Raw genomic sequence first — 24,021 nt, 5'->3', positions numbered from 1 at the left:
TACCCTAATTTACTAACTCATGGAAAATATTATATAATTGCAAAGTTGTTTGGGGTGAAATCAAGTGGTGCTTCCTTTAGTCAAAACATACTGCAACTGTTGGTGGGAATGTAAATTGATACAGCCACTATGGAGAACAGTATGGACGTTCCTTAAAAAACTACAAATAGAACTACCATACGACCCAGCAATCCCACTACTGGGCATATACCCTGAGAAAACCATAGTTCAAAAAGAGTCATGTCCCAAAATGTTCATTGCAGCTCTATTTACAATAGCCAGGACATGGAAGCAACCTAAATGTCCATCGACAGATGAATGGATAAAGAAGATGTGGCACATGTATACAATGGAATATTACTCAGCCATAAAAAGAAATGAAATGGAGGTATTTGTAATGAGGTGGATGGAGTTAGAGTCTGTCATACAGAGTGAAGTAAGTCAGAAAGAGAAAAACAAATACAGTATGCTAACACATATATACGGAATCTAAGAAAAAAAAAAAAAAAGGCCATGAAGAACCTAGTGGCAAGACAGGAATAAAGACACAGACCTACTAGAGAATGGACTTGAGGATATGGGGAGGGGGAGGGGTGAGATGTGACAGGGTGAGAGAGTGTCATGGACATATATACACTACCAAATGTAAAATAGATTGCTAGTGGGAAGCAGCCGCATAGCACAGGGAGATCAGCTCGGTGCTTTGTGACCACCTAGAGGGGTGGGATGGGGAGGGTGGGAGGGAGGGAGATGCAAGAGGGAAGAGATATGGGAACATATTGTATATGTATAACTGATTCACTTTGTTATAAAGCAGAAGCTAACACACCATTGTAAGGCAATTATACTTCAATAAAGATGTTTAAAAAAAAATACTGCAAGAATTACTTCTAAATAATATCTTTGATTTGGGGGCCCAAATGTCCATAAATAAAGTGATTTAAATAAGGAAAGAAGTCATTTGAACAATCGTATGTCTATTGTGGGCCAGGCTGAAAGCACCATATTAGATGAGGCAGCCTGGTTTCTAGCTTTGGCAGAAGTTCTAAGTATTTACTAGGTCTGCTACTCTCTTTGCTCCCATCATCTTGAAACCAAGAAGGTTTATAAACGTCCACTGAACATACCTGTGGGATTTTAGAGAAAATTTGCCTATCACTCTTCAGAAAGCATCTATTCTGTATCCTGGCCCCTTTGTCTTGATACTTGCCACTCCGTACTGCTCTGAATTAATTAGACATCTAAACATCTCAGGACAATGTTTTTGTTTTGTTTTACAAAATTATTATAAAAGTGCAGACTTGATGCATCACAACGCCACTTTCATGTTTTTTTTAATGGACTGGTGCTTCTCTTTTCAGTTAATTTGCCTTATAAGTTTCTTGGAATTTCAGAACTACAAGCTTTGGAAGACCATAACCATAACTGAGGTTGCCATAAGAGACCTACTCATTTACATTCCCATTTTCCCTAAAAGCGACAGTAATGAGAACAGCTGAAAATGGGCAACTACTTAGCCCATATGCATACCTTTGTATGAACTGAAAAGATCATGGTTTTTTTGGGCAGATGTAGAGCACAATAGGAATCATGGCTTAGGGAGCAGAGTTACAGGCTAGATTTCAGACCCCACTCACTCCCTCAGCCAAGGTTGCTTCAAAAAGACTTCAACCCAGCCTCAAATCAGCTCAGTCCCTGATGGATTAAGGTAACTTGCCCTCGTTCTAATTATCCTCTAAAAGATAGGTGAACCCTCCCTGGAGAAAGATAACTTCATTAAAGCTTCTACAGTATTTTTACACAATGCTCAGCATTTAATCAAAAATTGTCAGGACCAAGAGAAAAAGAGGACCATAGAAATGTACTTACAGATGACTCAGATATTAGAATGATCTGCCATGGACTTTAAAGTAACTGTGATTAAAATGTTCAGTAAAATACATGATAGGATAGAGAACTTCACAAAAGGACTGGAATGTATAAAAATCACAAACATAAGTTCTAGAACTCTAAAATTTTGGGTCAATATATGTAGATTGCAAATTACCAATATTAAGGACTATTAATATTAGTGGAAAAGTTGTGAAGAGAAAAGGGAGGTAAAGTATCTGGCAGAGCATAGGAAGAGGCCTTTGGAATGCAGCCATGGGAAAGTAAAAGAACATCAAGCAAAGCCCTCCTGGGTCTTGCACCTGCATTTCTGACACCACATTGGAGAGACAGCTGAGCTGCCTAAGCAGCAGTGTGCTGATGCATGCTGGAAGGAAGTTTTCAGGGGAGTGCCAAGTTTTTTTAAATCCTAGGAACAGCAAAATAAGTTTGAAACATATACCTGAGTCGACATAGAGAACTGTTAGAGTCCAAAACCAAATCTCTCAGGCCATGATGGGGTCCAGAAAGAGGCTGTGATCAATTCCAACCATAACACACAAAAGGATCTGAACTTTTGAATAAACAACCAGATAGGCAAAGAAAGCATCTCTGTCTCAAAAGCAAGCAACTTCTCTTTCATTTCACCTACTAAGTTGTGTTTGTTTGACACTCATGTTTTTAATTTCAGAACATCTTTTCTGAGCTATACCCAAATCTCCTGAAGTGCTGTTATTATTTTTGTTATCACCATTCCCCGTCTGTGCCTCTGGTGTGTTAGAGCCTGTTTTACTTGTTCTTCCTCTCCATGAAAGCTTGGCTCTTTAGGTTTATTGTTCTTTTTCTTGTAGTTGGTCATAGAGACTCAGTTTACCTACATGCCTTAAATAGTTTGCTGCTGTTCTATAGAAAGCAGCTCCCAGGAGGAAACATTTTTGCTTCTTGGTTTCCTTGACCTCTCAGGGTTAACAAGGTTTCACCCTTCTTCAATCTCCTAAGGACCCAAAGAGTCTGGGCATACCCCGTCAGCTGATCTTGATCTTCCCTAGAACATCAAGGATTCCCTTGCGTCAAGATACTCTAGGCATGAATGCTTGTGGTTGCTTGCTTGGGACGTTCTTACGGTTGTTGCCTAGCTCTCGTTTGGACCATAGAGAAGGGAGTCCAGCTATAGCTCCCTACAACTTTGTTTTCAAGGTGATGAACCATTATCATCATTATGTTTTGTTTTTTCTTTTTTTTTTTTTTAAAGGTGATTACCTTTTATTTCAGTACCTTTTGTTGTTGTTTTTTCCTTTTTACAGTGAACTCATTTTAAGCCACAGATCTATTATTTTGATGGCTCATTTTTTTGTGTACCCTAAAATACAAATTTAACAGAGAAGTCTTCACTGGGTTTTTACTACTGCATTTACCGCTGATTGAATTTGCAAAGTTGGTATGCAAGATCTATTGTACAAAAAACATCTGTTCAAAATATGAATATGGAATTGACTATTGCCTTGAAGGTTCTATTGGATTCTGTGGGCCTATATCACTATGTGCCATGTGGTAGAGGGATGCTTCCACAGCTTTTCTTTATTGGAACAAGTGTGAAACATTTCTTTTATGCTGTGCCATGACATCATAAGGCCTTGGGACCATGTGATTATGAACAGAAACATATTGGAACAGTACTAGGTCATACTGACTAGCCAGAATAGATTTATATAAATGTTTTAAATTATTTAAATAAAAATGTAAAATTAAAAGTTCTTACAAGCTTGTTAATCTTTGGGCATATGAATAGGAGTCCAAGTTTGAGAAACTTGCAGTGAAGATTGCTCCCAAATGGTCTCTGTCTAGCCATGAGTCCCAGAACCTACATTCAAAAGTGTTACTAATGTTCATTTAACTGATGTGAATTGATGTGCTAACTTCTAATTTCTTTTTTTTCAATATCTTGAAAATATTAGTTACCTGGTTTTTATTCAATATTTAAGCACCAGCCTTTTACAAAAGCTGTAGAAGTCAATTTTTTAAAGAGTTGTATGTAAGTCCTTTCCCTTTTTTGGTGTAGTGTCCTCTCATTCATTCTATCTCTTCACTGCCAGTTGATGTTTCAAAACATGAAAGACCTAATTTGGAAAAACAAGAGGCAGAAGAGATGATTGATTTATCTGTAGTTTCCAAAAAAAATTTTACTTTTAAATTCATTGTAAATGATGCACAAATAAATTCCCAATTTGCTTAGTTCCACTGTACCTACTATGTACTGTGTGCTTCTATTCAGTGAGAAGCAGCTTAATTTTTTTCAAAATTAAAAGTCTGTAATGACTTTGGTTCACTTACATTTAATATTATTGATGGTATATTTGAATTTGTATCTACCATCTATTTGTTTTCATATTTTATATTTTTTCTTCTCTTTTCCCTTCTTTTGAAATAGATGAGTATTTTGTTATTGCATTTTCTTCTTTATTAATTATATATTCTTTTACTATTATTTAGCTGTTACTCTAGAGAGTATGACATGCATTATTGACTTATTATTGTATAGTGTATATTAATACTTTTACCACTTCCTAGATGATGCTAAAACCTTAAAACATTTTAACTCCATTTATCCCCATGCCTTTTGTGCTATTGTTGTCATGCATTTAGTTCTATATGTATTTAAACTACAGAAGGCATTACAATTGTTGTTTTGTATAGTGTGTATTTATTTAGATTTACCCAAGTGTTTACTCTTTCTTTCCTGCATTTCTGTTTTTTCTGTCTGTGATCACTTTCCTTATGCCTGAAGAATTCTCGTTATTACTTCTTTTAGAGTGAGTCCTCTGGCAATGAATTCTCTTAGATTTTCTTTGTTGAGAAATGTCTTTGTTTTGTCTCTGATTTCGGGAATATTTTCACTTTGTATAGAATTCCAGGTTGGCACCCAGGAGTATTTCTCAAACTCCTTTCCCTGTTCCTAGGATTTTAAAAACTTGGCACTCCCCTGAAAACTTCCTTCCAGCATGCATCAGCACACTGCTGCTCAGGCAGCTCAGCTGTCTCTCCACTGTGGTGTCAGGAATGCACGTGCAAGACCCAGGAGGGCTTTGCTTGAGATTCTTTCACTTTCCCATGGTCGCATTCCAAAGGCCTCTTCCCAGCCTTTCCTCCACTTCATGGGCCAGAACTCAGCCACCAGCCACATCCAAATTTAAGGGAGGCTGGGAAATGTCATTTAGCTGTGTGCCTGGGGAAAAGAGGAAACTGGTATAGTGAGCAGTTCATCTATACTACAGTAATTAGTGGGAATTCAATTTAAAATCATTAACTTTTTCCAAACCAAGTTCAAGGAGCTAAGAATTCTTTAATGGACTTTTAAGTTGTGCTCAAATTAACTCATGTATGATAAAAATTAATGTTTACTAAATTCTAAAGTGTAATTTATCCTTACTAGTGTTTTTTTTCTCTTTAACTAACTTATACAAAAATAATAAAACTAATGGCTTTTAACTAGGTTATTGTATAGAATTTTCACTTATTTGGACCATTACTCCAAAATTTACTACACTTAACACTGGAGACAGAATACTCCCTGGACAGACGCATGTGTTTCCTCTGCTTTCCTGCCTTGGGGTCACAGAGTGTGAATGCTGAGAAAGTAAAGAACTGTGCTAAAGGACGCACTACAAATTCATGCTAATTTCAGCTGTGCTCTCACTCTTGTCTGTCAACCACCATCACCATGACCACCACCCCATCACTTCCTAGTGGTGCTTTAGGGCCTTCCCCACATTGGCTCCTCCATCCTTCTCCAAATTCCTCATACCCCTGACATTCCTTACTTTCCAGACAAACTCCTCACCTCACTCTTCTTATTTAATTGTAAGTTTTTGCTCATTGGTCATCTATCCTCATTCCATGTAGGCAGGGACCATATCTTTCATGTTCACAGCTTTATTTACAATGATATTTGGTGAATGAATCAATGAGGCTCTCTGGGGTCAGCTCTATCTTGTACCCTACTTTTCATCTCAAAATATCTCTGTCTCCATATACACCACCTTCAGATTCTTAACTCCCATCATGGGAGAAGATCTTATCTTTCTAGGGCTCACTTCTTCACCACTATTTCCCATCGCAATATCTTTGAGTCTTGCTCCCTCAATCATCTCCTCTTCTCCAGCAGCTTTACTCTCTCCTTTGTCAGCTCTCAAAATAGGAACAACTTTCCCCCAGCTTGAAAAAGGCTTTGTTTTCCCCTCTGCCTCTTTTAATTTCTTTCTTTCCTTTCACAGCCAATACGAATTGCTGGTTCCAATGACTCATGACCCATGCACTCCTTCAACTTCTACAATCTGATAATTGCTCTACTCTGGGCTCTTGAAGGTCATCAGTGACTTCCTACTTGCCAAATTCAATGATCTTTTCTTAGTCTTCATTTTCCTCGTTCACTCTGCAATATGTGAACTATTACATACCATGGCAGAGACTGTTGGTTGACCACCAAATATCCCATTCTCCCCTTTTCCTTACCAACACAACTCTAATTTTATTTGAAGTGGTAACATGTCCAACTAAAGGACAAAATTTCCCAGCTTTTCTTGTAGTAGAGATGGCCTTAGGAAACATAAGCTTACCTTCTTAAATTCATTAGGTTAATGTCAGCTGCTGTAAAAGATAAATTCTAAATTCTCATCAGCTTAGACAATAGTACTTTCTTGCTCACATAATACTCAAAATGTATGTTCCTAGCCAGCAGAAAAACTCCTACATGGTCATTCTGGGACCCAGGTCCCTTCTACGTATTGGTTCAACTTTTTCTAGGACCTCAAAGTCCTCTACATTCAGCTAGTAGATGGAGAAAGAAGATGAAGGATAGCATTTAGGAGGCCAGAACTCAGCTATATGATGAGACATAACTGCAGAGGAGGCAAGAAAATGTAGTATGTGTGACTGCCCAAGAGGAGGAAATGGATTTAGTGGGCAACTAGCTAGTCTCTGGCCTACCGTTACAGTTAAGCCATTCAGTAATAGATTCGGCCCTAACCCAACCATCAGGCATGAATGGAACAAGCCGTAGTCACTGCACCCTGACTGGGTACATTCTAGGGCAGAAAATCTTACTCGTTCAATCCTTTAAGCCAAAGATGAGCATTTCTTCTTTACTGTCTGCCATAACAAGTTTATTACTCTTAACATTTTTTTCTCTTATTGTTGTTGTCACAAAGCATGAATTAATTTGCATTCTGCCTTAATAAGAACCATTTCTAATCACAATTAGACTTGTTCACCTTTATAGCTGTGGAAAGTGAAGTTTGAAAAATACTGAGATAAAGAAATAGGTGAGATAAGATGTACTATGAGTTTGTACTTTAAATCCCCCAAGAAAGCCACAATTGCAAAATGTGAGTCATGTTGGTTGTTGTCAACAATAATGCTTTTTTGCCAAGTACAAAAAAAGTATCGACGAAGTTCTTAAGATACACGGGGATCACACTGTCTTACTGCCCAGATTAATGACGCCCTTGTTAGTTTAATTCTCTCTGTAGACTGTAAATCAGTCTTCCCCAGCATTTCCTTACCATGGTTACTGACAGATGATATTTACTGTCTACTCTTGACCAGCGGTTAAAAATGGCCTGCCTGTAAATTATCCTTCGTTCAGCTCAGATTATTCTCTAATATAGGAATACATTTATCTGTATTGAAGTTCAAGGTGATCACAGAATGTTTGAACCACATAAATTTTCCTCCTCTCTCTCCAACCTTATTAACAGTAATAATAGTAATTCATTCTTAAAGTTGGAAGTTTCCAACTTTTCCATTGTTTGTTCTCAACGCTCTCCTGCTAAGAATGTGTGTTATTTCAAATAACTCCGCTTTCATACAAATTAGCACAGACACAGAGAAACAAGTGATTTCAAAAGCCAGTCTCCATTTTTTCCAGAGCCACATACAGGTATACAAAATAATTTTGACACCCAGACTTACATAAGCATACAGCTTAAATTTGTTTGACCTGGGCTTTCTGCCTGGCAGTTGAACACAGAAGAATATCTTAGCTTCTTAGAATGAGAGATCAAAATTGTTTCTGACTCAGGATAGAGTCTTTCAGGAAAAGGAAAAATAGTATCATGGCTATTCGTTCATTTAGTAAATATTTATGGAGAGCCTACCATGTGCCTAGCAGCATGTGCTGGGACCTGGGGGAGAAAGTTAAATAAGACACAGCCTCTGCCCTTGAGAGATTCACACCCCAACGTGCAAACACACAACACAATATAATACATTAAATGTGATGGGGCTTTCAGCGAGCCCAAGAAAGTGGGCTTCTTAGGTTCAGGGATGAGGGTGAGGAACTTCTGGGGAGAAGCTGAAGAAGACTGTTGAAATAAAAATCCAAGACTATGCTGAGGAAAGCAAGATTAAAAAAAGGTATGAACAAAAAAATAGCATCGGAATGCTGTGACCTAGGCGTTGGCCTAACTTGCCTGAGGTCACCAAAAAGGGGTTTAGGGAGGCTTCTTTAAACCTGAGGTAAGTGTAGGTGGAGCTTAAGGGCCCACTACCTCTGGGTCTCAGCTAAGATGCCCACCAGTACCATCCTGGTAGTGGATGCTGGATGCACCACCCAGATCCCCCTCCAGACTAAAGGGCTTACTTCTCTAACTACTGGCACACAGTCCTCACTATCAGCCCCCTCTAGCTGTTGCCTTGTCTCAAAAGAATTGCTGCACTCAAGGTCATGTGCCCTTCCCTGGGCCCCCAGTGCCTGGCCCACCCAAGGTGACAAGGCCCTCACCCCCAGCTCGGGGCAACTCCGAAGACCCCTTTCAGCTTCTGAGCTACCAGTCGGGTTGGTTCAGGCCTTTTACTGAAACTCTATCACAACCTGACTTCACCCTCTGCCCAATCCTGCCTCTGTTCCTTCCCTTTCACAGGTGTTAATCACCAAAGCACTCCCTAATAAATATCCTACACACTAGCCTCCAGCTCAGAGTCTGCTTCACAGGGAACAAACCAGCCACACCTGCCAACAACATCCCTTAGAACCACAAGCAAACTGCTAGAAAATCTCAGTAATCAGTGAACCGTCAAACCTATAATTGGGTTGACAAATGTATTATTCCACCATTTATTTATTCCCAGGTCATCACCCAAAGGCATTTTCAAAAATTCATTCTGATCTTTAGGGTTTAAACTACAGCCAAGCTATAACTGAGAATACGTTTTCTCCAAGATCCAAGCATACAGAGATCCTGATCCTGATTTATATGTGGACGCTGAGGTCGGCCAGGACACACCCACTCCCCAGAATCTCTGGAGGATTTAATTACCTGCTTTGGCAGCAGAAGATATCAAAATGAAACTCTGTGCTCTTGTCTTGCTGGACAAGAGTTTGGGGAACCCAAAAAGCAGAAATCAGAATGGGACAAAATGAAGAGTTTACTAAACCACCGGCAAACTTTAGCCAACAGATGCTAATATGATGTTTGTGCAGACTTGGCCACATGACATATGCAACCAGCAGAAATGTAGGCAACTGGCATGCTGTCTGACCCTGGGGGAGTTCTGCCTCCCCACCTCTGAGCAAATAAAGGAAATCACAGGGTCCTTCCTTTGTCTCCCACCCTCTTGTCTTCTCTGCTCTTCTCTTCCTCCAAAGCAGAGGCCTGGGGAATCCAAAAGATCTGGATGCCATTCTAGCCTCATCATTTACTAATTATGTAAACTTGGAGAAGTTATTAACCTGAGTCTCATTTTCCTTATGTGAAAAATGGGAGAAAAAGAAAGAAGACTTCTCGCGTGCTACTGACAGGAATAAAAACATTGACATCACTGACAGAGCCATGCAGAGCAAGTCACAGCACTAAGCTTAAATTCCAGTCCAGTGGTTCTTACTGTAACTGCACAGTGGAGTGAAGCCTGGAGGGAGCTCCCAGAGAGTCTGATATAATTGGTTTAAGGTGTCGAATCATCAGAAATGTTTACAGCTTTCTAAGTGATTCTAAAGTGCAGCCAAGGATTGCAGCCACTATGGAAAACAGTATGGGGGCTCCTTAAAAAACTAAAAGTAGATATGATCCAGCAATCCCACTCCTGGGCGTATATCCAGAAAAGATGATAACTCTTAATTCGGAAAGACACATGCACCCCAATATTCATAGCAGCACTATATACAATAGCCAAGACATGGAAGCAACCTAAGTGTCCACTGACAGATGAATAGGTAAAGAAGATGTGATATATATATACAATGGAATATTACTCAGACCTAAAAAAGAATGAAATAATGCCATTTGCAGCAACATGGATGGACCTAGAGATTACCATACTAAGTGAAGTAAGTTAGACAGAGAAAGACAAATATTATATGATATCACTTATATGTGGAATCTAAAAAAACTGATACAAATGAACTTATATTTACAAAACAGAAATAGACTCACAGACAGAAAACAAACTTATGGTTAAAAAGGGGAGGTGAAGGAGGGATAAATTAGGAATTTGGGATTAACAGATACACACTACTATGTATAAAACAGATAAACAACAAGGACCTATTGTATAACACAGGAAACTATATTCGATATCTTGTAATAACCTATAATGGAAAAGAATCTGAAATATATATATATATATATATATATATATATATAAAACTATAAATGGAATCACTTTGCTGTATACCTGAAATATTGTAAATCGACTATACTTCAATTAAAAAATAATAGATAAATGAATAAATAAATAAAGTACAGCCAAGGTTGAGAATGATTGCTCCATGAAGATTATTTTCTATTTAAGGCACATAACTACCATATGAGTTCAGTATAAGTACTCCTCCTCCCTCCATTTCCACAGACAAGGAAACAGGTTTAGAAAGGTTAGAAGGTTGCTCAAGGGTACAGAGCTAGCAAGGGGGCAAAGCTGAGATCTGAATTCACACAGTACGACCGCAAAGACCCTTCCCATCACCACCACACTGCTGTACCACCACCTCACCCCCTGCATGTGAAGAGTATCTAGCACGGCTGCTAGCACACAGCAGATGCTCCAAAATTGGTAGCTAAGTTTGTTCTTTACTTTTTAGCTTTCCTCCTCTCTATTCTCTGCTCTTCACAATCCCTAGCCCAAAATATTGCTTAGGAGTGAGGGATGGATAAGAACAGTCAGTATGGATCCAGGAAATCCTATTCTTTTTCCTACTCTCCCCTTCCTAAAATCTGGCCATGAGCATACACTTGTTTTCTGTTTAAAATATTTGTAGATAGTTATTACAGGTACCAGACTGAAAATATCACAAATCCAAGGAGAAATTTTTCAACCATCCGTTCTCAAGTTTAAGTTAATGTTTTATTTGCCTATGTCAACTTCTAGTTCTTTTCCATGAGCATATATGGTTTTTATATTTACAAAATCATAATATAATTATATATTTAGATGTGTCTGTTCACATTATACCATATATATTTTTCCAGAAGATTTGTCTTATAACCCAATTAAGCAACCTACAGATAATGAAGATAACTTTACTATGTAACTGGGCCCAAGATATTTTCATTAGAAGTTTCCCTCTAGGGGGAATGGGGGGGAACCTTAGTCTTGTTACTATGAAAACTGATATAAAATTGTATAACCATGTAAAAGTCACATGACATGACATTTGCTTTCCCTTCTTTGCTGTATGTTACTCAAGGCCCACACACCTCACTCCCATGCCTGGCACAAAGTAAGAGCTCAAAAAATACTTGATGTATGAAAAATGATACTTTTCTGGGCTGAACAGTGAAGTTGTACAATAAGATTTCTTAGGCGGAGGGACAGGAGACTCCAAAGTTAACCATGAGAATAGGGCAGGGTGAACCAGAGCAAACAGGCAGGAAAGCAGCTGGAAACCCCATGGTAAAGGCTAGCTACATTGACCAGGAGGAAGCATGTGGTTTCCTGAATTTTATCTGTTCAAAGCCATCAGCCTTGAAGCATGACATATATAGACCATGTCAAGGATCGACAGCTGCCCCTTCAGTCCCATTTGACAGTTGTTTCTAAAAAGTTGTGTACATTCTTGGAAGGGGTATGAAGGTCAAGACAGCTGGAACAGAAAAATAAGACTGCAAAAAATGGGAGTCGGTACACTTCAGAGAACATCCCGATACAACGTCATTAGAGGAAGATTCTTAACCTAGAGTCTATTGGGCCTCCTCCAGGCAGCATAGCGAGACTTCAGGAAACTGTGAACACACTGAAATTGGTATAAATTGTGCATATGTGTGGCTGTCTGTCTAGAGAGGAGACCTCACATTCATCAGATTTTTGTGCCCTTTGGTTATCGGGCCTGCTACTTCTTCCTCTTCATCAACTCAAATGGAGCTCCTCTAAGTCCATCATTATTCGTTAGGGGCTGGAGGTGGAAATAAGAGGTGGTGGGAATGAGAGGGAGAAGGGAACTAAGCCCTCGGAAGACCTTCTATTAATTGAGTCAATAGATGTGAAAGGATTAGACAGTGTTCAGCATATATAAATAGGGGCTTATAAATGTTAGCTCTCACTATTTTTATTACTCTATGCCAAAAGCCTTATGTTTTCTCAGCTTCACAATAACCCTACAAGGTCAGCATAAGTCCCATATCCTATTTACAAGGAAACGAACTCAGAGAGATTAAGTAAACTAACCCGCGGGTCACAGCTAGTGGTGGAATTCAGAAAGATCTAATACCAAAGCTTGGACTCTTTTGTCTCCACCCCAAGACCTGAATTACTGGCCAGGCGTTCAATCTGAAAGCAGCCTCTCCGGCTACCCTTTAGGCTTTTACACCTAAAGCCCGGTCTTACTCTCTCCCTGAGTCGTCTGTCCATCAGAACAGGCACTGAGCCACAAAATGAGCTTCTTCAAGCCAAGGCACAATCTACTTGCTTATGTAATAGGGTCCTGGTCATCCCCCTGAAATTCCACACTCAAGCCAGTTTCTTTCCCAGGGTATCAAGTGTTAATTAAAGAAATAAGTCACGCTAAGCACAATTAACTCCCTCCACTCTATCATGCAGCCAAGTGAAAGGCCAGAAGGGCAGAAATGTTTTCTAGTCGTCACAAACCAGAGTGAAAAAGCTCCAAACTAAGTCTCCTATTTTCTGGTTTCAAAATCCATGCTCAAAATTGCAGTTAAACATTAGCTACTAAAACAGCCTTCCTAAAACATGGGAGAATCCTGACAACTGTATGTACTTAGCGCTTCCTATGCGTTTGCACTTCACAAGTGTTATCCCTATGTTTCAAAAGAGCCAAACAAGCTGGTTAGATGTTACTTCTTGCGAGGTTAAGCAAGTCTCTCAGGGTCACACAGTGAGTAACAGAACCAGGACTTAAACCCGGGTCTGATATCATCAGCACTCTTAACCATCCTCCTCCCACCATGTCTACACAGCCACCGTGATTCATGCTACCCAACATCTCCTGTTGGTTTTCCCTGGAGCCACTTGCCTGGAATCTTGAGAGGAGAAGCCACGGAAGCAAGACAGATGGACTCTATAAATAGAAGATCCGGGTTCCAGGTCCAGCTCAAGTACCAGCTCTGTCACCTTGGGAGATGATTTAACCTTCCAAGATCTCAGTTTCCTCACCTAGGCAATGAAGCTCATTGTTCCTGTTTCAGGATCTAGAAGAGAATGGAGCTAAGGCTTAGGTGTTATGCGAAGGTTGGTTACCTTTTCCCCTCCTTAAAGCACTAATAAGAAAACTAGTGGTAGCGCTTTCTCAGCCTCCCAGCCGCGCTCAACTTCAGAGTTCTTCTCGGCCACTACTAGAGTCCCACCACGCCACCACCTCCTCCTCGGGCCCCTCTCCTCCCAGTGGCTGCGGCTTAATTTCCCCTCCATTTCAGTAGTTCTCTTGCCTCACAGGAAGGACTGGTCTTGGATGCTGGGAGTCTCCTTCCTTCCTTCCTCCCTCCCTCCCTCCCTTCCTTCCTCCCTCCCTTCCTCCCTCCCTGCTTCCGACTCTGGGCTTGAGGATCTGTCTCTCCTCAGGACCCGGCGCGTCGGGGCGGAGCTCTTCACTCGGCTGCCGGGGGTCTCTGGGAAGCCAGCGCGGGGTGCGCACCCGGCCGTGCGTCCCGCCCCGAGGGGCGGGGTGTGACCCGAGAGTTTAGATAAGAGGCGCCTGCGGTGGGGAACACACCGCCATCCGCGGAGCTTCCTTGGCGGCGCAGCCTCTCCGGCGGAGCCGCGCGCGGGGCGCCCGGGGGGCCTCCTCTGCACCCAGACGCCGTGGCCCCAGCCCTCCCGCAGCCTCCGCTCCGGCTCGCCGCGCCTCCCGCCATGAGGCCGCTGTTCTACCGCTGCTGCAACACCACGTGGGTGGAGAAGGGAAACTCAGCGACGATGGGCGGGGTGCTCTTCAGCACGGGCCTCCTGGGCAACCTGCTAGCCCTGGGGCTGCTGGCGCGCTCGGGGCTGCGGTCGTTCCCGCGGCGCTCGCCGCGCCCGCCGCCCTCCGTCTTCTACGTGCTGGTGTGCGGCCTGACGGTCACCGACCTGCTGGGCAAGTCCCTCGTGAGCCCCTTCGTGCTGTACGCCTACGCGCAGAACCGGAGCCTGAGGGGCCTGGTGCCCGCATCCGGCAGCTCGCTGTGCCAAGCCTTCGCCTTCTTCATGTCCTTCTTCGGGCTTGCCTCGACGCTGCAGCTGCTGGCCATGGCCCTGGAGTGCTGGCTCTCCCTGGGGCATCCCTTCTTCTACCGACGGTACATCACGCCGCGCCGGGGCGCACTGGTGGCGCCTGTCGTGGGCGCCTTCTGCCTCGCTTTCTGCTCGCTGCCCTTCGCGGGCTTCGGGAAGTTCGTGCAGTACTGCCCCGGCACCTGGTGCTTCATCCAAATGGTCCACGAGGGGCGCTCGCTGTCGGTGCTGAGCTACTCAGTGCTCTACGCCAGCCTCATGCTGCTGCTGGTCCTCGCCATCGTGCTGTGCAACCTGAGCGCCATGCGCAACCTCTACGCGATGCACCTGCGGCTGCGGCGGCTCCCGCGCTCTGCCCCCAGGGAACGAGCGGAGCTGGCCGCCGGCGAGAGAGAAGAGACCCCGCCGCCCCTGGAGGAGCTGGATCACCTCCTGCTGTTAGCCCTCATGACTGTGCTCTTCACCATGTGCTCCCTGCCTTTAATTGTGAGTCGCTTGGCGCTAAGGCTGCGGGAGACTGAAGCGCGTCGGGCCGCAGCTGCCGGGAGGGAAGGGTGGAGCGCATTGGACGCGGTGCAAGAGGAGCTGCGCCCTGAGCCAGGAGGGTTTGTTGCTGCATTCCCCGGATCAGGTTCCCTCCACAGCCCCCAGGAGATAGAACCCAATTTGTTGAACCAAAACAGGTAAAGCCCAAGAAAGGTAGGGAAAGCCGGAGCCGGATGGTGTCCCCTTAGCCCCGCAGAACCTCTCCAGTTAGCAGAACCCCCTCCTCCCTGCTTTCCTCTGGGAAGATCTCGGGGTTATTTATGCACCTCAGGACTTTGAGGAGCAGACCTTGGTTCCTCCTTGGCAATACGAGTCCTTTACCACTTCTCGATGGCTACGCGAGGTTTTATTTCGTTACACATTGCCCATGATTTTAGTGGCATCAGAAATGGGCAAATGGCATCTGGGAGTTCTCCCCGGTGTTGGCGTGGAAAGGGAATAAGGGAAGGTGTGCTCCTGCCAAAGTGATTTGCATATGTGAGTGACTGAAAGCATAGGTTTAGGTTTTTGTTAACTCGTGCGTAAACTTTGAGTGGCGGATGCCGTTTCTGGTGCTGCAGCTGCGGGGGATGGTGGCGGCAGAGGCGGAGAGGATTTGGATTAGCAGATGTGTAGGAACGTTTCCTCTGGTGGTGTCGTTCTGATAACCTGTCTCGACAGGTTTTGTTTTTATCTTTGCAAGCGAGGTGACCTGAAAGCCATTATCCTGGGTTTCAATCACTAATGGGGGTGGTGGTTCAGATTGAATTACTTCGTCGTTTTGCAGGTATTTCCTCTTGTGACCCCGGCCAAGACACCTAGGAGTGGCTGAGGCTTGAGAGAACTTTTTCAGCCTTGCTCCTCTCCCTCTCCAGACCCCACAGTGTACTTGTTCAACGTGAACAACATTTAAATAAATTCGTTGCCAAGTCCAGGTCACTGGAGTCCTGAGACTTATGTGAATAAGAAAGTTAAGTTTCTCATGGCAATGTAGCAGTTTTGGACATTACTTTAAAGGGTGGATGAAAGTTAAATATAGTGTGATTTTTCCCTTAAATGAAGGCCTTAATGTGTTGGGCAAAGAGCTCTCTGGGTTAGGATCAGAACTCCCCAAGATAAATAAATAAATCTATATCTATATAAACAGAGAGATAGAGATATAGGTATAGATATTTGGCAGTGGTTTTCAAACTTTAGCACGCTCAGACTCATCAGCAGTGCTTTTAAAAACAGAGCTGGCTGGGCCCCATTCTCCAGAGTTTCTGATGCAGACATTTTTGAAGAATTCAGCAGCCTCTTCTTCACCTGCTGATGTGGGGATCACATTTTGAGAACCACACTCTAAAGCAACCCTTAGCAATCACAGCCCACAGGCCAAATACGTCCTGCCTACTGTTTTAGTGCAGCCCTGGAGTTAAGAATAGTTTTTATGAATAAACATTTGCCATAAATTTGATGATAGGGCACATGAACTCTGAACCCCAACTAAGTCAAATATGATTCCAAGAAAAAGACTCACGCTTCTCCTTAATAGACATGTATTACCAAAAATTGTACTCAATTATTATTACTATTATTATTACATTTTTAATTTCATCAATTAAAATTGTAGAAATGTGTTTTCTCTCTTGTTAATAAGTACCTACTAAATATTCACTATTTGCCTCTTGGCTCATAAAATCTAAAATGTTTGCTCTTCGGCCCTTTACAGAATATGTTTTCAGACCCTTGCTCTAAAATAAGAGCCTTACTTACCTGTGCTGTGATAAAAGCAGAAATTAGCCAAATGCCTGGACATTATGTCCTGAGTTTGAATGTTTTAGTAAGAATAATGCAGAAAGCATAATACGTTGGAAAGAACATTGCATTTGCCGAGTGTCTAAGGCGATTTGAATAACTCATAGGGGCTTGTGAGGATTGAAGGAAATAATGGATTTGAAAACGATTTTCTAAAAAACTTGTAAAGTTTCAAAGACATGCAATGCGGACAGCATTCTTCACGGGAAGTATCATTTCTAGAAAGGATAAGGGCTTTAGCATGGGTTTGAATCAGATCTCATCACTTACTAACTATAAAAGCGCTTACTTATCCTTTCTAACCTCAGTTTCCTCGTCTGTGATGAGGATAACTATTCTTGCTCTGTAAGATAGTTATGAAGATTTGAAGTGTTATATATACATATATATATGTGTATATATATATATATACATATATATATATATATATATATACACACACACATACATACACACTAACCAGGTGCCTGGTGGCCTCAAAAATTATTATTACTAATTATTATTACTAATTATAACATCCATTTATTATAATTGCCTGCTAGACATAGAAAATTAATTAAGAAATATGATCTCCGAAGATAGTATAATATTTTAAGGCAGTGGTTCTCAAACTTGTTCTAGTCTAAGGACCCCCTTTTCACTCTTAAAAATTATTAAGGACCCAAAGATCTTTTATTTATGTGGATTATATCTATTAGTATTTACAATATTAGAAATTAAAAATAAGAAAAATTATAAATATTATTGTAAAACAAGTTACAATGTACTTATTGCTTGTGTTTTTGCATAGGTGAAAGAGAAGTTTGAGATTTCAAAATTATTTAATGAATGATAATGAAGTGTAGGAATATTAGCAGGTAACATGGGAAAAAGCATGTTAAGAGCACAGAAGCACTGAGAACAGTCTCTGAAAATGCACATATGTATACCCTATTACCTTAGAAAGGTCTAGAAAATGCAAGAGTACACAGCACATATTCCATTAGCCATGGGAGTGATGATGTCATTCATTACACATCAGGCAGCTTATGCGAAACTCACTGTACACTTATGAGAGGATGAAAGTGAAAAAAGACAAGTAACATCTTTTTATGAAAATAGTTTTGACCACATAGACACACTGAAAGAGTATTAAAGACCCCCATTCTTTGAAAATCACTTTTCTAAGGAAAGGATTTAGTGATTGGAAAAAATAAGGCTGTATGTGAAGGTGGCTAAACTTAAAAAAAAAATCTTGCTCATCACATAAATATTGTATTTCATTAAGCCGGTGAAAAGTTTGTTGGAATATGATTTTTTAATTAACTTTGTTATAATGCTGGATTAGAGCAAGATGTTTAGATTGAATTCTCAAATTTCCAATTTGATACGGTAAAAAGAAAGTATAGAGAATATGGGAGGAGCTTTAGCGGCAGTTTGCAGCATGTTCTTTAATGTATACAGAGTATTTTCATCAAAATTATTTTTACCTTAGAAAACCACAGTGTTTTGGAGGTTGGTCGGGGAGCAGGAATGGCTGAAAGAGGGTTTTCACGTATAGATTCAATGTAGTAGTTGACAGGTTTAGAAGCCAGGTAAAGGTGTGCACAAGCTTGTGTAATCGCATATATCAGAATCCATGGAGTCAGAGAAGTGGTTAGAGGACCTCCTGCATGCATTGAGATAACTCTGTGTGAGTGTGTGTGTGTGTTTCCTTTTGTTGAGCAGAAAGAAGGGTGGGATGTTCCATCCAAAGGAGGCTGTTACAAGTTGTGTAAGGGATGGTAGCAAGAGACTGGCCCAGGGAAAAGGGTCAGAAGTGGATTTAAAGAGCTAGAGCAGAGGCTGAGGTCTAGGGTGTGGTGATAGATGAACTGAATGGGAGAGGACGTTGGAATCAATGTTGCTGTCCTAAGCAGGGATGTCCAGTCAAGCTGTCGCCAGAGAACAGGCAACAGCAACATTTTTTTGTGGACCCCTAATTTCAACAGAGGGCGCTCTTCTCACACCAGTTCTCTTTGTGTAATGCCCTGCATGCGTTGAATAAGCCAGTTGTGTATTCTGAGGGTATTCCGTATTCAAGCCCTCTGTCAGAGGAGCAGTTTATAAAGTATCTTCTAGGGAATACCATTGATCATGAGAGGATTTTTCGAAAGTCTAGATTGTGTTCAAACGGATATCTTGTGAGAATTAATAGAATATGTACTTTGATCACTGTCACGAGGGAATAAATTTGTCATATTTTTAGTAAACTCAAAAAATAAATAAAATTAAAAGGCCATTTGTAGAATATTACATTTCTAATACAAGTCAAGTGACTTGAAAGTACAAATAACCTAATAATATGCAATAGAATTGATATGGATAAATAGTGTACAGAAATAAAAGTTGTCTTAATTATATAAACATCATTCAGTTACCCAGATCCCAACTAATCAAGCATTCTCAAATAGTAAGAATTATATCTTGCTGCACTCCACTTTGAGGAGAAAGGAGCAAATATAAAGATTAAAGTCATATAAAGTGTTTGCTTTTTCAATCAACTCAAGTGTGTAGCTTGTTGTCATCCATTTATTCATTCATCTCAGATCTGGAACCTACAACATTCCAGGCACTGTAATTCATTGTGGGGATATAAAATGAGAAAAACATCACATCTGCCCACAGAGCTATAATACTGGGGGTGAGAGGGAGTGACTAGGGCCAGAAAGAAGTTAGAAAAGGAAAGAGATTGACTCCTAATTGATAAAATAATAATACTAGCTAATTATTGAATTATTATTAATGCAAGGACCTGTTCTCAAGGTTGTACTCATACTATCTCATGCAAATTTCATAACAATCCTGAAAGATAGGTGCACTTATCCCCATTGTATAGATGAAGAAACAGAGTAACTTGCCTGAAGTAACACAGCCAGTGAGGCGATTCTATCTAACCTGGATGGTCGGACTCTAAAGCTGATGAGCTTAACCACCACCTTAACCATCACCAGAGGCTTCGTGATGGGGGTAATATTTTAGGTCAACCTGGAAAGAAGGTAGGATTTGGGCATGTAATCAATTTCCACATCTGTAAAATGGAGATAATGAACACACTTACTTCACAGGACTTTCATAAGGATGAAACAAACTTTTAAAAGTAAAACGGAATGGTGCCTGAGAATACGAAGCTCTGTGTGGACATTAGCCATTTTTATTACTCTTAGTGTTATTAAGCAGTGATGATGGGAGAGGGCTTCCAGGTAAACTCTTGTCTTCCTAAGTGCACTAGATGGGCGTATCTGAGCCTACAGAAAAGAGAATAAAAAGGTAAGGAAACACTTATGGGAACATACATCTTCTCATATCCCTGATTGCATTGAATGGGTCTGGTCGGTGTACTTATTCATATCCCCTCCCATTAATGTTGAGTTCGCATATTTTCTGGTCCATTAGCGTCCATTTTGTCCCATTATGGATTTAGAATCTCAATGAGCATGGGCGATGTAAGAGCACGGAGAAAAAGTGGCTGGCCTCCAACCGAGTGGGAGACAGTTGTAGAGCTGGTCTAGACAGCAGTGTCGGCTGAATGGCAGGAAAGGGGTGAGGCAGTTTGCAGGGCCCCCAAGAGGCCAGAGAGCTCAAGGAAGAGCAAGACAATACAGGAGTGGCTGGGCACAGGTAAGGAGGCTTATCGCTCTGTGTATCTTTCTTTTTTCTTCCTAGTCTGAAAAGAGGATGACAACCACAGAATGATAAGCATCTGTGCTAAAAATGAGTAGTTTACACAAGTTGTCTCCTGTCTTTCCACTGGAATATGTCCTGCCTCTTCACGATGATTAAACGTTTCTGTTTCAGATGGACTCACAGACATAGAAAACAAACTTATGGCTATCAAAGGAGAAATCGGGGGCAGGGATAAATAAGGGATTTGGGATTAACAGATACACACTGCTATATATAAAATAGATAGACAAGGACCTACTGTATAGCACCGGGAACTGTATATCTTGTAATAACCTATATTGGAAAAGAATCTGAAAAAGAAAAAATATATACATTTATATGTATATACATATACATATATATGCTGTACGCCTAAAACATTGCGAATCAGCTATACTTCAATAAAAAAAAATTCAGAGAAAGAGAAAACAAGTTTCTGTTTCATTGGTGTCTCCACACATGTGACATTTCACAAGTGTGACTTATTTCTGGGCTAACCAAGAATCGAGGATAGGAAGGAGGCAGAGGAAAAAGGGAAGAGAATCAGTATCTACGGGAGTGAGGTGACTCTGTAAACGACTCAGTAGACTAGATTTGTCCCACTTCAGCTCTTCCTCTACACCGCCAGGCAGGGAGCGGGCAACTCCAGCCCTGCCACACTCACTGCAGGTGGACCAGCTCCAGGGACTTAGCCAGGGGCTCCCAGGAGGACCTGGCTTCCACTGAGCCTCCCAGATCGGCCCTGCACCTCCCTGGCTTCTCACTTGCACCCATCCGCTGTGGTGGCCTTAGCTGCTTATAAATTTACCCAAATGAATACTCCAAGCCAAGCTGCCATACTCTTACGGAAAAGTAATGTTTCCTAAGTGAAGTAAGTGAATTTGTTGCGGCCATCGACCTTCCGCTCTCCTAATTGAATGTTTTTCTTTAAAACAGTATCGTGCTTACTATGGAGCGTTTAAAGCTGTTCACGAGAAAAATGGAACTGCTGAAGAAATTGAAGACCTCCGAGCCTTACGCTTTCTCTCTGTGATCTCCATTGTGGACCCTTGGCTTTTCATCATTTTCAGAACATCGGTATTTCGGATGTTTTTTCACAAGATTTTCATAAGGCCTCTTATGTATAGAAACTGGCAAAGCAATTCTTGCGGAACTAACATGGAATCCAGCCTGTGACAGTGTGTTAACCTCTCTGGTAAACTCAGCAATATATCACATTTTCTGGCAAAGAACCATGATCAAAAAAATCTTACAAGTTATATCCTTAAAAGCTATGTCCCATAACAAAACATCTAAATGTATTTTCGAAACTATTCGATCGATCTTAATAATGTGTTGTCACTCTGTGTTCATGAACCGGTTCAGTGGGGTTTTTCATTTTGAGTATAATAGCAACTACAGTTTCATATATTGTAAACAATGTTAAAAGTCTTAAAGCAATGATGGTAATTGTTCCAGTGTTTGTACTTGGTGTCCCTAATTTTTAAAGGCAGTCTTGAGACCTCTGGGTCTTTATTTAAATTCAGTAGAAACAACACAATTTACAATTATGTGATAGGTGTTCTTAAATTTTCTTACCCTCTTTATTTCTAGTGGAAGCTGATTTGTTTATTTTGCATCACAATTGCCCCTGTTTAATTCTTTCCTTTGCCAACTGATACAAGTATAGCCTGAATTATAGATGCTCCTCTGAAAAGGGTGGTAGAAAATATAGCTAGGTGAGGTGTTTGGAGGGTCCTTCCCCAGCCACCCGCTGGGAAAACACTCACCACCTTGTGTGAAGAGGCGAAGCTGTAAATAAGTAAACGAAAGGCAAGATGTGACTATGGTCTACACCCTAGAGAAGAAAAAATTCTCTTTACCCTTTGAAGTCCAGTTTCTTGTGTGTTGAGGTAGGGGTGTCAGTAGGCATGAAAATTTGGAATGGGCTACAAAATGTTGTTTCAGTTTTTGGAACCTCCATCTTGTAGGTTTATCAAAATAATGGATTCTTTGGTGGGGAGGGATTTATGGTCTTTGGAAGACAGGGATGTATGACTTCCCAGAGAGCATGTTTACTAAACATGGCTGTGTCACAGCCGGGCATTCAGCACAGGGACAAGCTCACCCGGGACTCAGTCAGCTGAGAGCAGTGGCAATGACCTTAACATCTACATGTTAAAGCCATATTCTGCCCTTGGTGGAGACAGTAAGACCTTATTGAGGTTCCTGAGAGATACGCTTTCAATCTGGAGCAGAACATGGCTCAGATGGAGCACCACCAAGCACTTTAATTGTACATAATGTTTACAAAGGTTAGCAACACTATGACCAAAAGGGAAAAGTGGGGAAAATACAGCTGCAGCTGTTAAACTAAGCAAGAGACCGTAGACCCAGCCTGCAGGGAAGAACTTTCACCTTGGGTAAAAGATGAAAGTTTTTTCATGGGGGCGTCAGAGGGGTTTCAGCATCTGTGGGGTACCTGACACACTCAGACTCTGAGCTGGAGAGCCGGCTACATCTGAAGAGCCTGAGACCCCCATTCAGCCATCCCTTCCAAAGATCAGAGTATTTGCCTTATTTTCAGCTTAGCAGCAGCCCCATTTTTTCACCTCTGGTTTATCGCAGAGGTGGTATTAACCTGGAAATATATGTGTAATTTTTGTGTGTAGCAAAACTGTGAAATGGCCAAATTAGGAATACAGGAATTATAATCTGAGACTATGATGTGATGAAAAATGCACTTCTTTTCAAGTTTAACACTCGTTTGTATATTTAATTTGTAAGTACCTGTATGTGTTTCATTGTCAGAGGAAGTGCATCTGTTTCATGCTCTCCTTTTGGAAGGTGTGTTATGATCATTGTCAAGATCATTTGAAAAGTTCCCAGATACATCAATAAACATAACTTTATGATATTTTGCAAAGAAAATTACCTCTCTTCAAATGAAATAAAAGGGTTTAGTTTTTTTATTTTGTTTTGTTTTCTTGTTTTGAGTAAAGGGCTACCAGCAGTCTTTCATTCTCTAGCAGTTTAATAGTGAGGATTTTTATAGGCTGTTCTGTTAGCATATGTATTCCTTTCAACAAGTTTGCACAGGTTTATCCAAGGAGTTAGTGGTGCTTTCTGTTTAACACAGAATGTAGATATAACATCTGGATGAAATCCATGTTAAGTTAAAAGTCAACTCTTCAATGATCTTCACTGATTTACTCATTAGATCATTAAACATTAAATAAGTGTTAATTGACACATACCTTGGGTCAGGCAATTAGTTAGGTGCCGAGGAAAAAAAATACATAAGACTTAGTTCTGGTGCATGATTTGCTTATTGTCCAGTGGGGGAGACAAGCATGTAAACAGTTACAATAGAGTATGGAAATCCCAGTAATAAACGTGCACACACAGTCCCATTACAGAAGAGGAAACCTGAACTAGGGGTGTTGTGTAGGGTTATCAGAACTTCACAGTGAGAAAGATGCTTAAGTGAAATATTGAAGATGAGTAGGAATT

At 41.2% G+C, this 24,021-nt stretch overlaps 1 protein-coding gene and 1 long non-coding RNA gene across 4 annotated transcripts; one reads left to right on the top strand and one right to left on the bottom strand.

The window, feature by feature from the left end:
- Positions 1-1,795: 1,795 nt before the first annotated feature.
- LOC309625409 lies at positions 1,796-14,162 on the bottom strand. 2 transcript variants are annotated; one of them, XR_014242504.1, is made up of 3 exons: positions 14,024-14,162; positions 13,328-13,502; positions 1,796-3,986 (listed from the first exon to the last, which is right to left on the bottom strand). It is a non-coding gene; the product is annotated as an uncharacterized lncRNA (long non-coding RNA). The 2 variants fall into 2 exon arrangements; XR_014242505.1 differs by lacking the exon at positions 14,024-14,162 and adding an exon at positions 13,844-13,971 and having other exon boundaries at positions 1,804-3,986.
- On the top strand, positions 14,154-23,425 carry PTGDR (prostaglandin D2 receptor). Of its 2 annotated transcripts, none has more exons than XM_082384860.1 (2): positions 14,154-15,009; positions 21,466-23,425. In XM_082384860.1, exons 1-2 carry the CDS (start codon positions 14,164-14,166, stop codon positions 21,703-21,705), a joined length of 1,086 nt encoding a protein of 361 aa, XP_082240986.1. In that variant the 5' UTR covers positions 14,154-14,163; the 3' UTR covers positions 21,706-23,425. The 2 variants fall into 2 exon arrangements, with proteins under 2 accessions (XP_082240986.1, XP_082240987.1); XM_082384861.1 differs by lacking the exon at positions 21,466-23,425 and adding an exon at positions 19,932-20,117.
- The last annotated feature ends 596 nt before the right edge of the window (positions 23,426-24,021 follow it).

This window comes from Balaenoptera borealis (genome assembly GCF_965194805.1).
Source record: "Balaenoptera borealis genome assembly, chromosome: 3".
Taxonomy (NCBI): domain Eukaryota; kingdom Metazoa; phylum Chordata; class Mammalia; order Artiodactyla; family Balaenopteridae; genus Balaenoptera; species Balaenoptera borealis.
Note: the sequence above shows the minus strand (reverse complement) of the source record. Positions and strands in the feature narration are given on the sequence as shown.

Coding starts and splice junctions, on each gene's coding strand:
- PTGDR (XM_082384860.1), top strand. CDS start 14,164: ATGAGGCCGCTGTTCTACCGCTGCTGCAACACCACGTGGGTGGAGAAG. Junction 15,010..21,465: donor TGTGCTCCCTGCCTTTAATT/GTGAGTCGCTTG, acceptor TCTTTAAAACAG/TATCGTGCTTACTATGGAGC.